A 16,698-nucleotide genomic window follows, 5' to 3' on the forward strand; every position below is an offset into this window, starting at 1 on the left:
TTTTTTTATATTTCAAATATTTTAAACAACTTAAAATAACTTATATCTTGGATATTAACTCGAAAATAGCTAACATATTGAAATAAATAAATATGATTTAAATACATTCGAATATCTGAAATATTTTGTTCAGATAAGGTTTGGTTATGGTTTTTTCTAGATACCAAAATGGTAAATCCGTTTGGATAGTATCTAGTTTCGGTTCAAATTTGATAATATTCTTTTCGTTCAGATTTGTTAAGCGAAGAGTTGATATTATAATTTCCATGAATTATTTGTCCAACAAAAATGTATTTTCTTTTAATTTGATATTGATTTAATTGAAAAGTTAATGAAGTATATTTAATTCAAATTTAATTTTAGAAAACACATTAATGTAAGTGGAAAAGACAAAGCATTAAAATAAGAAGTATTATTTAATAGTGTATTTAATTCAAATTTAATTTTGGAAAACACATTAATCAAAGTGGAAAAAACAGCATTAAAATAGGAAGTATTATTTAATGTCAGTGGCATAGAAGTGTAAATAACACTGAAAACTAAGAGGCATTCTATATGTGTACTTCTTTTTTAATAGTATAGATGGTTTTAAACCTGTGCATATAGATTAAAAAAATAATTAGTTTTTATATTTTCTAAATAAAAATATTATTAATTATTTATCTAACCAATAATAAAATAAAATGTATATTATTATTGGTCAAATAACATTAATAAATTACATAGAAAAGTGAATATACGATTTCGCAAATGCATATTTTATAGACTTGCTTAGTTTTAGAGGGAAAATAAGTAATTAAAAAGTACAAATAAATTATTTTATTTCCATCCCATAAATTCGTGTAGGGTCTTGTTTTGGGGAACGCACCAGCTGAACAATTATAATTTCATTTAATATTTGTAGCAAGAGGAAGAAAAATAAAGGAAGAGACTTTGAGCTGAAGACTTTGGAGGAGCAGCTATTGCGTTGTCTTGTACCTCTTTAAAAGAACCTCTCTCTCTCTCTCTCTCTCTCTCTCTCTCTCTCTCTCCATTACACAAATAATCCCCAAATCTTGAAAAGTTTTAGGGTTTGAAGTCTGAGAGAGATGAGTGCTTCAAGGTTTATAAAGTGTGTCACGGTCGGCGACGGCGCAGTTGGAAAGACTTGTCTGCTCATCTCCTACACTAGCAACACTTTCCCCACGGTCAGCTCAGCTCCCTTAATTAAAGTCTTATCCTTTTCTCTGTTTTTCTTCTTCTTCTGGGTCTGAATGTGCAGGATAGAGTTAGAGTTTTGATCTTTATGATCTGGTTTTGTCTTTTATGTATAGATCATCTTGAGATTTGCTATGAAAGTCACTCAAAAGTCTTGTTCTTTTTTTTGAGTAATCTGGTGAGTATGTTAGTGTGGATGATCTTTAGTTCAGTGATTGTACTTTAGTATAGGATTTGACCATAATCATCTTTCTCTGGGATGTGTTAAATCTGACAGAGTTTTGTCTTTTATGTATATAGACATTCTTAAGATTTGCTATGACAGTTACTCAAAGGCTTGTACTTTTTTTTTTTTTTTGAGTAATCTGGTGAGAGTGTTAGCTCTGACTTCTGAGGACTTTTATATTCATGTTTCTCTAGGATGTGTTAGTAATCTGTATTAATGATTATATAAAAAGTGTGTTAAGTAACTTACTCTCTGGAAGGACATTGTATGGCTAAGTGTGAATGGATGTGTTTGTTGATGATTTTTTTCAGGATTACGTGCCTACTGTGTTTGATAATTTCAGCGCCAATGTGATTGTGGATGGAAACACTATCAACTTGGGATTGTGGGATACTGCAGGACAAGAAGACTACAATAGACTAAGACCTTTGAGCTATCGCGGTGCAGATGTCTTCTTACTTGCCTTCTCTCTCGTCAGCAAAGCTAGCTATGAAAATGTTTCTAAAAAGGTTTGTTTCTTTGTTCCAACTTTCTCTCTCTAATCCAGTGATTCTGATTTTTGGTTTTTATTTATTTCCTCAGTGGGTACCTGAACTGAGACATTATGCTCCTGGTGTTCCCATCATCCTCGTTGGAACCAAGCTTGGTTGGTTCTTATGATATTAACTCTTTATCACCTTTATTTCTGTTTTTTTTTTGGGTGGGGGGGAGGGGATCTTAAAATTGATGACTAATTTCTCTTTTCAGATCTTCGAGATGACAAGCAATTCTTGGTTGAGCACCCTGGTGCTGTGCCTATCTCTACTGCTCAGGTACCTTTTGCTCTCATACTCTTCTCATGTGATCATCTGTGTCTTTCATCTTACTGATGTTTATATCAAAAATAGGGTGAAGAACTGAAGAAGCTCATTGGGGCACCTGCTTATATTGAATGCAGTGCAAAAACACAACAGGTAATAATACCTAAAACTTCAATGTCTTTAATTTTAAAACATGTCTTACATTATCTAATCTTCTTTCAACAGAATGTAAAAGCGGTGTTTGATGCGGCTATCAAGGTAGTTCTCCAACCACCCAAGAACAAGAAGAGGAAGAAGAGAAAGTCTCAGAAAGGTTGTTCTATATTGTGATTCCACTAGAGAACCAACCAACAGGAGGATTGAAGTAGCTCTCACCACTTGTTTGTTTTCCTCAACAAAGGAGGAACCTGTTGTTTGTAGTCTTTTTAAAAAAACAAAACAGAAGAAGTAGTAACCAAGTATTTGTATTCTTGTTTGCATTTTGATCTGTATATATATTCCACGATTACTCGATTTCTTTTGCTTCCTAGACTTGCACTGATTACTTGTTTCTTGGCCAAAAGTTTAGATAAACTCAACCCCAACTTACAAGCCTCTTCCTTTACTTACACAGTGACACTAAGAACGACCCAAGTTTAGATTTTGATAATGTTTTAAGAACCAAAGTGTTTCACCCAAACAATGATAGCGTTTACAAACATCTTTTTTTGTAAGATTAAAGTGGCAAAGGGAAGTTAAAACCTGATTTCTTTCATTAAATCCCAATTGATATATGGAGTAGACGTTTTCTCTTTGCAGAGTATTGACTTGTGGGCATAACCTTTGGCTTATCATCATCACCAAACGAATCTCGTTTGTTGATCAATCTCTTTCTTTGCGTTAATTAACTGCCTCTCGTTTCAGACAGACCCACGTATATATTTATTCGATCCCCACCACACTATATTATTTCAAAATAAAAGATTAATTCAAGTAGTTGCTATGTTTAGTGAACTAATATTCACCTAAAAAGCATTTCAATCACAGTACTAAGACTATATAATATACTCCCCCTACGGCCTACTCACCAACTTTCCTTTGACATAAGCACTAAAATCGAATTTTTGGTTTTAGTAATATTCCATGCGATGATCTTTGCACCACTGCTTTTAAAAAAAAAAATCGTCTATTTTCAATTTGCTAAAATAATATTTACATTTGATATTATTGAGCTAAAGTTTATCATTTGTCTTCTAATGTGTTCGTTCTCCTTAACCCTTTAAATAATCCAGATAGTTATCGAATTAATTATAAAGCTTCCCATATGCATTGCCTTTTTCTATTACTAGCATTTTACTTCTCCTACTTGTCTACTTAAAAACAAAATGTGATTAGAAATGTGACATTTGTCAATTCTTCACATATTTCCCAAAATTATGAAAGATTTTTTTAAATATGTGAAAAGGAAAAGAACTTCGTAGTGTACACGGACTTTGTTAAATTAATTATCGAGGCATTGCCGTACGTAGTAGGGCAGCCTTCATGGCTTGAGTCGAGGCGTGTTCGTTACGCTCTACCCTCAGCAGCCGGTGGCCACACACTCACAAGCCCGCTTTTAATCACCGGATATCGAGGGTTTCCCGCGAGTTTTACCGGTTTCCTATAACTAACTTCTTTTTTGTTCTTCTTACGAAGTAAGAAAAAAGAACATAAAAATCAGTAAAACACACAAAACTACGTCTTTCTCTCTCGTCTCGCCGACACTTGCGTGGTTCTATCGGTTTATATTTCATGATAAGCTCAATCATCTTTTTAGTGATATAACCATAAGTATGCTACAGACGATGATAATCAACAATTACGTCTGAGAAAATTCAAGTCCTTTAATGTGTAAGATTTTTATTTTATATTTAAATATATGTCAATCTTCTATTAGTCGTATAGCAGGTTCAAAATGCTGATGGTACATGGCGGTAGGTTTCGGTTAAAGACCAAATTTAATAATACATGTAAAGAGTTTTGGTAACACTATCTTGTCCCGTTCTGCTCTACTTTGTCTTTTCAAACCCATCTCTGCTACATTTTTCCTCCATTATTTATATAAATTATATAATAAACAAATATAAGTTCTATCTTTTCTTGATATTAACAAATCACTTGTTACAATGGGGCTTAAGTTTGCCTTGTTTCCTCTGTTTGATAACCTCCAGAGGACATTTTGTTTGAACGATTCAGAAGATCTTATTGTGGTAAAAGGAAGTTCAGTTTCGAATCAAGATTTCAAGAAGACTAAGGTGAGAGAACATTCTTTAAAAAAAAGTCTTGATAAGAATCGTTTCATTTTTTACTTCTTTTTTCTATTTTCTTCCAGTTTTGATGTAACCTAAACAGGGAGTTAAGTTTCAAGATCGGTTGCACATCGATTGCTAAATTCTACGTGAAGAAACTGCCTCCAACGGCTGAAGTCTTGGCCATCACAAACTACCTCTATGAGCAATGGCTTTGGTTAATACTTCAGCGCATAAAGTAGATATAAGGTCAAGCTCTAAACGTTCTGATAGTGGACGCAAGTATAAGGAATCAAGGGCTAACAACCAAGAACTCTTGAAGATGAGTGAAGAAAAGAGGAAGATCTCAGGAAGGTCGGTTTCACTTCCATCGATAGACATATTATTACTAGACGAGAAACCAGGTTGGCCGTTTCTTAAGATAGCAAATTTAGAAACACCGCAAGTTCAGCATTGGCACACTCGGAACGTCTCAGTGGTCAACTGGGTCATGAGCTTACCTGAACGGTTTCCAGATCATCAGCAGAATCTAAACTCTGAGACAATCTTTGTAAAGAAACAACTCAAGGACATATTGAGAGACAACAACAAATGGTTCAGCTACGATGTTCTTAAGACAGCAACATCAGATTTCTCACAAGGTACTCTGTTTTTTTTTCTCTCTTATTGTTTCTCCTTACTCGCTATGTGTGTTGTGAGTTTTGGATTAATATTTGCTTTTTATATATGAAAGAAAATCTTGTTGGGAAAGGAGGGTGTAGTGAAGTGTACAGAGGGGTTCTCAAAGATGGAAAAGACATTGCAGTGAAAATCTTGAAATCATCATCCAAAGAAGCTATGACAAATTTTGTTCATGAAATTGACATTATCTCTTCGTTGAGTCACCAAAACATTTCACAGCTACTTGGTGTTTGTGTCCAAGACAATGATCTAATCTCTGTTTACAACCTTTCATCCTTAGGAAGTTTAGAGGAAACCCTTCACGGTAACACAACGCTCTCAACTTCGTATAGATAATGTCCCTGCCAAATTGTTACATATATATAAGGTATGATTACATATAAATAATGATTATGCAGGTAAGCAAAAGGAAAAACATGTATTATCATGGGAGGAGAGGTTCAATATAGCAATCGGCGTAGCGGAAGCGTTAGATTATCTTCATAACCGATGTCATAAGCCAGTGATTCACAGAGATGTCAAGACTTCAAATGTTCTTCTCTCAGATGAGCTCCAACCTCAGGTATTAAAGGCTTTTTGCTAATTTTCTTTATGAAGTCATAAGACACAAAAAAAAAAAAGTCATAAGACACTAACATTGTGTATTGCTTTATGATTTTGAGAATAGCTGTCAGACTTTGGACTGTCGATGTGGGGACCTACGACATCTTCTCGATATTCTATACAAGGTGACGTGGTTGGCACGTTTGGATACCTTGCGCCAGAGTATTTCATGTACGGAAAAGTCAGTGACAAAGTCGACGTTTACGCCTTTGGAGTTGTTCTGCTTGAACTCATATCAGGAAGAGATCCCATCTCGTTTGAGAATCCAAAAGGAAAAGAGAGCTTGGTCATGTGGGTACGTTTTCTCTTTAGCTTGCATCACAAGCAAAACTACATAAAACCCTAAAAAGACTTACCCTTGGAGTGCAGGCAAAGCCGTTGATTGAGACTGGAAATGAAAAGGGACTGTTGGATCCAGACATAACAGATATATCCGACGAGAATCAGTTTCAGAGAATGGTTCTAGCTGCTGCACATTGCCTGACAAGATCAGCCACACATCGTCCTAGTATTAGACAAGTAAAATTTTTGTTTCCTTTGCACGAAAACCTAACTTCGTCATCATCGAGAACTAATATCTAGTGTTTCGTCAGATACTGAGGCTACTAGGAGGTGTAGACGAAGTGGAGAAATGGTCCAAACGGATTAAGGAAGAAGAAAATGAAGATTGCTTCGATGACGAGGTTTACCCGAATATCAGGGCGGAACTGCACCTGAGCCTTGCGATGATGCTTGAGGTTGAAGACGATGAATCTGGATCAATCAGTCCCATGGAGAGAAGTAACAAGAGTTTTTTCTCTTCTTGTTGTTCATCTAGGGAACTTCAACCTTAATGCATTTATTGGACTTATCTTAGTAATGTACGTAATGTTTTTGTTGCTTCTACGTATTAGGAAAAATTATAAAAGCACAACTGTACCTAGCCAGGTATAGCAGTGTACGAAAAATTTAACTATATATATTGACATCAAAAAATCCAAAAAATCTATATATCTCACATAACATTTGGACTTTCAACCCACAGTCCATAACTTATGAAAAGAGCACAATTTGAGGTATCACGGTGAGCACTGAGCAGCCAAGAGATGCAGGTACTCTGATCAAATTTGTGGATAAAACAGTATGACTTCAAGTCTTCGACTGCTTTCTGTTGAAGAGAAGGGGCATTCCTATCTCAAAAAGGGTCTAAGCACTTGGTTTGGGACAAGAATCCAAAATTCAATTCTACCACGAAGCTAGCACACACGTTTTCATTGTTATATTGATTTGTTAATTCTTTTATACAAATAAACAACCGATGCACTAGATATACCACAGTTTTGATTGAATAAATTTTATATCCATTAAAAAAAAGATCACATTTTAAAATAGTCATTTTATTATATTATGATATATCATATATGTATGCAAATAGACAGTCTAATTTTTGTTGGTGCTAAGACAGTCATAAAAAAAAATTTCAAAAAAAAAAAAAAAGACAGTCATAAAAAATTAATTTGTCTAGTTATGAATACAGTATATATATAGCTTCTAATATTAGATTAGGCTTTATGAACTTGTTCTAATCAAAGTTCTCAAAAAGAAAGACTGGTTCTAATTAACAAGACTAGAACACAAAGGACAACTTTGGGATCTAGTCATCCATATCGTTGGGGCGCTCTCTCTGTCCAAGACACAAGGAGACATTTCCATTTTCCAATTTCCACATCCCAAATATATACTATAAATGTCTTTTTAATATATATGAAATAGTATTTTTCCGTTCTAAAATGATTGTTTAAAAAATACATTTTATATATTTTCAATGTACTTTTTGTAAACTAATAATGGATAACTGTAAACTTAAAAAAATTGCATTTACTTAAATTTTATTGGTTAAAATTATGGAAAGTAAATAATCACAAAAATTATGTATTCAATACTGAAATTTACTAATATGTTTTATTAATCTGTGTGAAAGAATTAAAACATGTATCATTTTGAAATAAAAGAAGTATGTTATTTAAAGTGAACACAACATTTTTACAATTAAATATTCAAATAAAAATAATAGAAAAGTGATAAAATATTAATGTATCATTATATCAACGAATCTTTTGACGTGTTTGTAATTTTAAAACAGATTTTCTAAAGCTAAATAATGTCAAAAACAATGATTTTAATAAAACAATGAAGATTAAATTTGTTGTTGAGACAGTGATTTTAAAGATATTTTTTCGGAATTTTAGTTGGTACTTGTACAACTGAGATTAATTGAAATATCTAATTTGAAAGCCAGTATATACGCAACAACGTTATAACATAATGCATTGTTTATATATGTATAAAATTAATATTACTGTATACATAACTAGACAATTATCAAATTCGTATTTTGTTTCTTGAAATCAACATATCAGGATCGTGGTGTCCAAATACATCACAAGTTTTTTTTTTTTTTTTTCTAAAACACATCACAAGTTTTAGATTTAGAAAATATGTTCCTAAACATATAGAAAGATCTACTAAGTTATTGGAGAACTTTCATCAACCTAAACTTTATTGTATTGTTTAACGATGATAAAATAAAGTTAAAACATTTCTACGTTATTTTAGTATTCATCTATATTATTATATTATATTTTCCACAATTCTATGTATAATTAATAATCTCCAACATCTCCTCTAGAACTTGAGATATGTAATAGTATAAATTAAGCTTACAAAAGTAGATGTGTATATATATCCGAATTTCAAGTATAACAATAAAGCTGAATTTCAAACAGTATTTAGCCTTAACTCTTATTGACGCAAAATGTATTTAAAAATCATGTTAATGTTTTAACAAGTGATGGAAGTTGAGCGCTGAATCATGCCCCATTTTATGTATTGATAATAACATTTTTTATTGCACAAGAAATAGTCTGTTTGTCTTGATAATAACATACCACATATTTTATGGGGTATTGTATTTGTCCGTATTCATATTCGCGTTGCTTGAGATCCAAAACAACAGACTACTTCTTGTGGAATCATATATATCAAAAGATTAGGGATTATATTATTGATTGGACTTTAATAATATATAGTACTAGTAGTAAGTAAACGATAACTGGGTCATGGTAATTTTATCTATGGCCGTTTATTATGGGTCTGTATAAATATTCTAAAACATAAGATAACGGTAACGTGTCCACTAATGTTTATTATGATATTGTTCGATTTGTTATTTATCAGAAGCTGGTTATTTCAAGCCAGATAGCAGGATAGTGATTCAGCGGCAAAGTTAACACGGGTACCTAGTTATATGCTTAACTCATGCATCTGAGTACACACCTAGGAAGCCTTATAATTTCACCCAAAAAAAGACCCTAACGGTGCCAATTAGTAAATAATCTAATTTTAACTACGCTATGAACAACATTAAGAAATTACATATGTAAGCCACGCTGCCATAAATAAGGCAAGATATGTCAAACCAACGACGAGAAAAGCAAACCGATATATAGCAGCGCTGCAGCGATAATAAAGCAGATAGCCGATAATAAAATAAAGACAAAGTTGTGAAAAATCAACATACCACTGTTGGATTGAAACGTTTGCATAGAGAAAAGAAATTGATATATGGAGTTACGTTCTGATATGAAATATGAAGGTCTTTCTGACTTTCTCACACATCGATTAATCCACATAGCTTAAGGAGGCTTTGATCAGATCTGAATAAATCATCATGTCCAAAGGTAAAAGCGAAAAAAAGAGCTCGAGAATCAAGAACACAGAGAATATCGGATAAATAAACTAGAATAAGTACCCCCACTAACCAAAAGAAATAGAATTTTTGCATCAAACCTACTTTATATCTTTTAAAAATTTATTAAGTACAAACCCTAAAAGAAAGCTACTTATCTCATCACTAATTTTCACATCAACCAACCATTTAACTAATGGAATCTTTCTAAAAGAGAGAAAATAACAAGTTGATAATAGATTAATAGATGGTGATTAACGACCTATTTGTTTTTTTTTAAATCACAACAGATATAGTTGATCTGGTGATTAACAGTTGATTATTCTTTTACCAAAAAAAACAATCTAACTATTTTCGTGATAACATGGATATTAGGTGTTTTGTCTGCATATGGAGACACGATCTTAACTAGTTTATGTTTTATTAATTCAAAATCCAATATGATAAATTATTATTTATGTTATTAAAAAGTTCAGGTCAGTCATCAAATTATCCATAATAAGGTTTTTCATCAAAAAGTATGTATTGATGCTTATTATTGTGTTGAATTAAACAATGCATAATCGAGATAATAAAAGTTTTGAAACGTTTAATATTTTTTAGTGATAAACTCCCACAATTAAATTTTTAATATTATAAATTTTTAACTTACAAATCGTTATAGCGTATGTCACTGTATTATAGATGAAGGGTTAGTGCAATAAGAATTGAAAAAATATTTCGTCTAATTTTTAGTTAATAGATTGTTTTAAAATACATATTTAGTTGATGGTTTTATTAAACCCGTTTTAAATGAACAGATAAGTTATTTTAGAAAATACAATGCAAGCAAAAAAAAAACTAATATCGTATCTACTTTACTAATTTTATCTGAAACCTATAATATATATTTGATCTTTAAGATGTATATAATCCAAGCAGATACAATTAGTGCATCACGAATACACATCTACCACTATTATAATTATATTCGCTAACTAAATTTTTCAAAAAAAAAATTGATAAAAACAAAAAATGAAATACAAAACTAAAACCTCGTGCCGAGTGGAACAAGTTATTACTTTGGTATGAAAATGGAGTTGGGACATCTTTAAAAAGATGATAAAAGAGGTGGTCTATATAGTTCAGTTTTTATCAAACGAGAAAGATTTTGGGATCTTCGTTCAAGGAGCAAATTCACTACATCATTTTGAAATTGGCTTAGATAGTGTTTTTATATTTTTTTTCTTTCCTAATTTATGTCTCGATTATATATATAACTCTTAGCAATAATATAAAATAGTTTTAAATTATTTAAAATATATAAAGGTCAAATTACTATCATAGGAAAGAAGTTCCGAAGATTGGGGAACTAATATTTTAATGTCTCAGGTGGTAGAACAAATATAAGCGGAAGAACTTATCGAAACACAAAAGAAGGATACATATCATCGCAGTCCACATTTCAAACTTATATTCCCTTTCCCACCATACATGTTGTATAGTTTTTTATAATATCTATTTAGTCTTCGGCTTATTTACAGATAATAGTTTTTGACAACCAGGACACTTCTATTATTATTTTTGTAAATTGACAAATTAAGAAGAAAAAACAAACAAAGAACCGTACTCGAGAAAATTGTTTTAACTTTATTATTCCATTTAAAGTCAATGATTTGTATTTTTCTAATGTAATTTGTTGTCTAGTACATCCATGTTTAAGTCTTTTATATGATTAGTATGGTGGGTAGTACAAGTTTTTTTAATCTGTTTAAATAATACAAGATGCCGGAGCTCCTCCATTCACGTCCAGATATGCAATTTCTAAGGAAATAAATATAAGTAAATAATAAATAAAATAAAAGAATCTTTCCCTCTCTCTCTCTCTCTACTGCAACTCGAAATCGTGATCGTACGTCCGGCCACCGAGATGATTCCATCTGTTTAATGCGTCTTCGTGTAAATCAACAGCTTCGTGCCTATAAAACCTTCTCCTCTCATTCCCATCACTCATCTCAATCTCGATTTCTCTAGGGTTTGCTAATTCCCCAACTCTCGACGACGAAATTTTCAGTCTTTCCCAGAAATTGAGTATCCTCTGTTGCTGAATTGCTCGGATTGTCTCGAAATTAGGGTTTTTGATTGATTTCAAAAGCTCGATATTTGTAACCTAGAAAGTATCGATTTTGGGAGTTTTTTAAAAAAAAAAGCAAAATGGAAGAAGGAGAGCTTGAGTTGTCGAACAATCAGGAAGTGTTCTCGAGCTCCGACGTGGGCGGGGGGTTACCTCCAAGCAACTCTTCCATAGATAGTTTCTTCGATGGGCTTCTCATGGACTCTCAACATCATCAACAAGGTGCTTGTACCCACACTCACACCTGTAACAACCCAACAGAGCACACTCACACCCACACTTGCTTCCACGTCCACACCAACATTCTCCCCGACGACAGCGACGAGAAGATGTCCACCGACGACACAGCCGAGTCCTGTGGCAAGAACGGCGAGAAGAGACCTCTGGGGAACAGAGAAGCCGTTAGGAAGTACAGAGAGAAGAAGAAGGCTAAAGCTGCTTCCTTGGAGGACGAGTGTTCCAGGCTAAGGGCGGTGAATCAGCAGCTTGTGAAGAGGTTGGGGAATCAGGGCGCCTTGGAAGCTGAGGTCTCTAGGCTCAAGTGTTTGCTTGTGGATCTGAGGGGGAGGATTGATGGGGAGATTGGGTCTTTTCCTTATCAGAAACCTAGTATTAGTATCCCTTCCTTCTCACACTTGATGAACCCTTGTAACGTGCAGTGTGGTGGTGGTGATGATGATGAGGTTTATTGCCTTCAGGATGGGTATGAACCCTTAAGTGGTTGTGATTTTGACCAGCTTCAATGCATGGCGGCTAATCAGAACTTAAACGGATCGTTCAACAGTGCGGCCAATGTATCTACTACCTCTAATAAGAGAAAAGGTTTACTCTTTTGTTCCTTCATGTCTCCTTTCTAGATAGTTTAGTATGAGCCTCACGCATGGTTTTTTACTGTTCGTTTTTAGGTGGGAATCGTGCACCTAAAGCAGGTTGAAAGCATCATCAAGATTGTACCATCATCTATTATTTACACCAGGATAGATATATTGTTATTTCCATATAAGTTGTAGAGTTCTGCTGCTGCATCAGCTTCACTCAGGTTCCTCTTGTGTTTGCATTTTTTGTTTCTTTTTTTTTTTTTGAAACTATTTTTCCTTCCATTGTATTTTCTTGTTGAGTTTGCCGTACCAGATGGGTGATTTGTTAATATAAAAGTCAAATCTTTCTGTGTGTGTTCTTGTCATTTTGTTTTCATGCTTGATGAGTAGCTTCTTTCTAAATTTGTATAGAAAAAGCTGATTGAGAATGATCTCTAAATTTGTATAGAAAAAGCTGATTGAGAATGATCTCTGTGTATGACTAGTAGCATTTGTTTTGACTATTCATTGACAGTTTTAAGGTGTTTGGTGTGGTGTTTCCTTGGTATTCCGATAATCCGAGTGGGATCTCTTAATAGGTGAGTTACACAAAAGATTATATCTTACTTACATGTATTGTCTATTTTTTCTTGAACCACTCTCAAAACCAGACTTGAAATAGGGTTTAGTCAACCATCAACTTCAGAATCATATCAGACACTGTCTATATAGATTTGGTTAAAACAAGTCACTAGTCGAGTACAAAAGTGTTGGATCATTTCTGGCTTTCACTGGTTTGTTGTGAATTTTGGTCGGCTTCATCATCATGGCGGGCGGTAGATGCTTAATGCCATCTGCCAGACTTGATGGCCAAGTCTTCAGCTACGCTTGAGATGGCCCAAAGCTCTTCATTGTTCCAAGCAAAGTCTGCAATATTGGCCTTGTGGGCCTCCATGAGAGAAAAGCAGTTCAAATGGACCATTTTCATGAAAATTAAAATTTTAGTGGGCTATTCGCTGGGAGGCCCAACTTGGGATTATTTACTTCTTTTTTTTATAATACAACTTGTTTTCTAGACTACTGACGACCTCACTTCTAGTAATTTAGGCATTAATCCTGGTAAAAAGTACTTTAGGTACAGTTATTTCTTTTTACAAATTAGATATTGATATAAATTGGTGATTTGAACATTAGTTGGATTTTTTTTTAAATGAACTACTTCTAAAGAAACACAGCCCAACAAACAATGCAACTGGTACGAAATTCATCTGCGGACATTTATATCCGTTGATATGTGCAGGCAGACATCATATTAAATGATGACAAAAAAACTTCCAAGAAAATTCAATGGCTAACGTCCCATAATGATAAAACTTTTAGCAAATAATTCCTATCAAAAACGAACATTTGTGTTGTGACAGTTGGCGACATGTATCCATGTTGACCATGAGATGCTGGCTTCCTTTTAAAAAGTTAATTAGTGACAACTAAACTAATAATTAGACTTCATCATGGCTAACTATTAAATGGGCACCGCAAGCTAATGAATAAGATCTGTTCATACTAGTCATATATTAATCAGCATGTCTGATTAGAGCATAACTATTAGTATTTTCGTACATCCACTATATTACGTCCAAGAGAAAGGAAGTATTAGCTTTCTTAATATTTTTCTAGTACGACAAGATTTCTAATTGTATTTCTTTTAATAATGTTATAAAGTAATGCAGCTTATAGTCGTAATATCTTTTGGACACTATTATCTAGCAAATCAAATTAGTTGTTCGTACTATTTATTTGGTAAATTAAACTAGTCGATGGATTCCAGTGACTTATATATTGTCATAATTTTTACTTCAAGATATTAATCGTTCAAAAGATAAAATGAAACATGCATAACCATTTTAACAACATGTAATTTACATTGTTTCATTGACCTTATCTCTTACAACATTACATACCAACATGAACAAACAAACAAAATCCAATTCTCGGAAACACATCAACGCACACAGAAGCAAACAAGAATCACATAACCACACAAGCGGAGGCGTTCTCGTCGCTAAACGCTGTAGTATAACGTACTTCAGTGGAGCTAGCACGTGCGAGCCGTGACACATGTGGATCGTACTCGGTGTTCCTAACGTACCCAACCGGAGCTCTATTATCGTAGACACCAGACGCGTAAGGATGAGCCACAACGTCGTAAGGAACGTAAGGATACAGCTCGGCTCTTTTGCCGGTCCTGTGAATGATCCGAGCCACCACTTTGTTTGGCTCCACGTAACCAACCACTGTCACTTTCTGAGCATTAGGCTCGATTGTTACATCTCTCACTCCTTTCATTCCTTCTAACGCTCTTCTCACTTTCCTCTCGCATCCTTCACAATCTATTAAAACCCTCACGTCCACCGTCTAGTAATTTCCAACATCATATATTAAAAAAGATTTGATTATGTAAAACGTAAAACTATATATGTGTTGAATTTATTTACCTGTAGACTTCTGTGTCTCTTGGAGTCGCCACTGGAGCAATCGAAGTATTCAGAGACGTGATCAAGAACACCCATTTTTCTTCTTAATTTTCTTTGTTTCTCTTCTCGTTTGTGAGGGGGAAAAATAGATACAGATATATTTTCAAGTTTGGATATATACCATATGATTCTTTTTCTGGTATTTTTCAACAAAAAAAACATGAGTTTTAAATCTTGGAAAATACGACCTACCAAACTCTATAAGTAGTTTTCGACCATATATTTTTATTCATATGTGATGATATTTTGCATCAACTCTAGTGACTTGGGTGCGAGTTTGACTACCGAACAACCAGAAAAGCCAATACATATTTTTTTTTGATCAAACCAAACTTGCATTAAACTTAAATATGTTTACTTTCTAATAATAGAGGATACAAAGAGGCTATTGACAGCCAAAACAAACAACATAAATGATAGAATGGCGATACAAATCACAAAAAGAGCCATAAAAGCCAATACACATATATAATCTTTTTTTATAAAAAGGAGTTTAATCTATTTATGTCGCTTTTGTTACATATGCACCTCCATTATGGCAATAATTAAACATGACAGATAGATGAAATAGACATTGCAATATATAATCCATGCTTGTCACTGATCGATATAAGTATATTAAGAATATCTACGTTGGCAATTATTTCAATGCTGACTTAACATTTAGATAATTGATAATTAATGTTTGGAGTGGAAGTTGGAATCTCTTAAGATGGATGACTGCTCGTGTTGCGTAATGGTAAACCACTCTGTTAACGCAGGATCAAAATATGTTTCAACATCATATATATTGTTATGGTGTTAAAGTTGATTACCCTAAGTGATCTAAGAGAACATTGATTTTGCTTCCCTTCTAGCTACTGCAGACAATACTTTATGAAAGTTACTTCTCATTTGAATATTCTTCTCTTTTGATAATTTCTTATTTTCTATAGTTATGTAATTTCAATATTATGATAAGATAAACACTTGTTTCATGGCTAGTAACAACAATGAACGATAATTATCACTAAGTATTAACGGATATATACAGTTTATAAAAGGTAGGCAAGTAATGTCCAATTTATATTATTTTGCGGGAAGTCATCCATAGCTAATTCACTAGCTTATTGAGGGAGCTTTCATAAGAAATAGTAAAATTATATTATACTGTGAACGAGATATGTGATGATGTAAAATTTTGTCATAACAAAGATTCATATAATCCTTTGGAGTCTACTAGAAACCTAACATTAGCTGGGCAAACTTATTATTGTAAAACTGATTATTCGTACTTGGTCCATGGACTGATCCCCTTGATCCTAATCAATCACATTCCTTCAAACACTTCCTTATCAGCTCACAAACAAAGAAGAAACTCTCTAATCTGGTGTACCCGTAATCAGCTCTTCTTCCAGAACAGATCGATATCGCCGCAAGAAACATTCAACAAAACCATTTCTCTGGCTAGGGAATGGAAAAGAGCGTAACCCCAAAGTACTGAAAAACCAATCTACTTCCAAATCCCTCCACTGGTCGTTGCAAGTGGCTTACTGAAACTCAATCGGCCTATTATAGTTTCTTTCTTGAAGGCCCACTACGACCATATCAAAGTTAAATATATGTATATGGTTTGGAAATTTCTTGTAGTTCCGAGTATGTCTTATTCAAGCAAAGTTAAATTTCTTTGTCTAAGAAACAAAGGTAGAGGTTGATGGAATATGACAAGGAAATGAGGGAGTAGGAGCTACGAAGACAAGTCAAGCAAGTAACA

The 16,698-nt window shown here is 33.5% G+C and overlaps 4 protein-coding genes across 6 annotated transcripts; 3 read left to right on the forward strand and 1 right to left on the reverse strand.

The window, feature by feature from the left end:
* The first annotated feature begins 921 nt into the window (after positions 1-921).
* On the forward strand, positions 922-2,736 carry LOC108820394 (rac-like GTP-binding protein ARAC3). The gene is made up of 6 exons (XM_018593350.2): positions 922-1,187; positions 1,735-1,932; positions 2,006-2,069; positions 2,171-2,235; positions 2,311-2,376; positions 2,449-2,736. The coding sequence occupies exons 1-6, from the start codon at positions 1,089-1,091 to the stop codon at positions 2,551-2,553; spliced, it is 597 nt and encodes a 198-aa protein (XP_018448852.1). The 5' UTR covers positions 922-1,088; the 3' UTR covers positions 2,554-2,736.
* A 1,152-nt stretch (positions 2,737-3,888) lies between these two features.
* Positions 3,889-6,653, forward strand: LOC108836443 (protein kinase STUNTED). Of its 3 annotated transcripts, none has more exons than XM_018609602.2 (8): positions 3,889-4,092; positions 4,413-4,496; positions 4,574-5,131; positions 5,224-5,475; positions 5,570-5,733; positions 5,839-6,069; positions 6,144-6,293; positions 6,368-6,653. In XM_018609602.2, the coding sequence occupies exons 3-8, from the start codon at positions 4,699-4,701 to the stop codon at positions 6,605-6,607; spliced, it is 1,470 nt and encodes a 489-aa protein (XP_018465104.1). In that variant the 5' UTR covers positions 3,889-4,092; positions 4,413-4,496; positions 4,574-4,698; the 3' UTR covers positions 6,608-6,653. The 3 variants fall into 3 exon arrangements, with proteins under 3 accessions (XP_018465104.1, XP_056859656.1, XP_018465105.1); XM_057003676.1 differs by having other exon boundaries at positions 4,594-5,131; XM_018609603.2 differs by lacking the exon at positions 3,889-4,092 and having other exon boundaries at positions 4,149-4,496; positions 4,594-5,131.
* Positions 6,654-11,288: 4,635 nt separating this feature from the next.
* Positions 11,289-12,790, forward strand: LOC130508267 (basic leucine zipper 19-like). The gene is made up of 2 exons (XM_057003677.1): positions 11,289-12,436; positions 12,520-12,790. Exons 1-2 carry the CDS (start codon positions 11,695-11,697, stop codon positions 12,546-12,548), a joined length of 771 nt encoding a protein of 256 aa, XP_056859657.1. The 5' UTR covers positions 11,289-11,694; the 3' UTR covers positions 12,549-12,790.
* A 1,489-nt stretch (positions 12,791-14,279) lies between these two features.
* LOC130508781 (heavy metal-associated isoprenylated plant protein 25) lies at positions 14,280-15,319 on the reverse strand. The gene is made up of 2 exons (XM_057004453.1): positions 14,907-15,319; positions 14,280-14,826 (listed from the first exon to the last, which is right to left on the reverse strand). Exons 1-2 carry the CDS (start codon positions 15,105-15,107, stop codon positions 14,440-14,442), a joined length of 588 nt encoding a protein of 195 aa, XP_056860433.1. The 5' UTR covers positions 15,108-15,319; the 3' UTR covers positions 14,280-14,439.
* Between the last annotated feature and the right edge of the window lie 1,379 nt (positions 15,320-16,698).

The sequence above is a fragment of the Raphanus sativus genome, chromosome 2 (genome assembly GCF_000801105.2).
Source record: "Raphanus sativus cultivar WK10039 chromosome 2, ASM80110v3, whole genome shotgun sequence".
Lineage (NCBI taxonomy): Eukaryota > Viridiplantae > Streptophyta > Magnoliopsida > Brassicales > Brassicaceae > Raphanus > Raphanus sativus.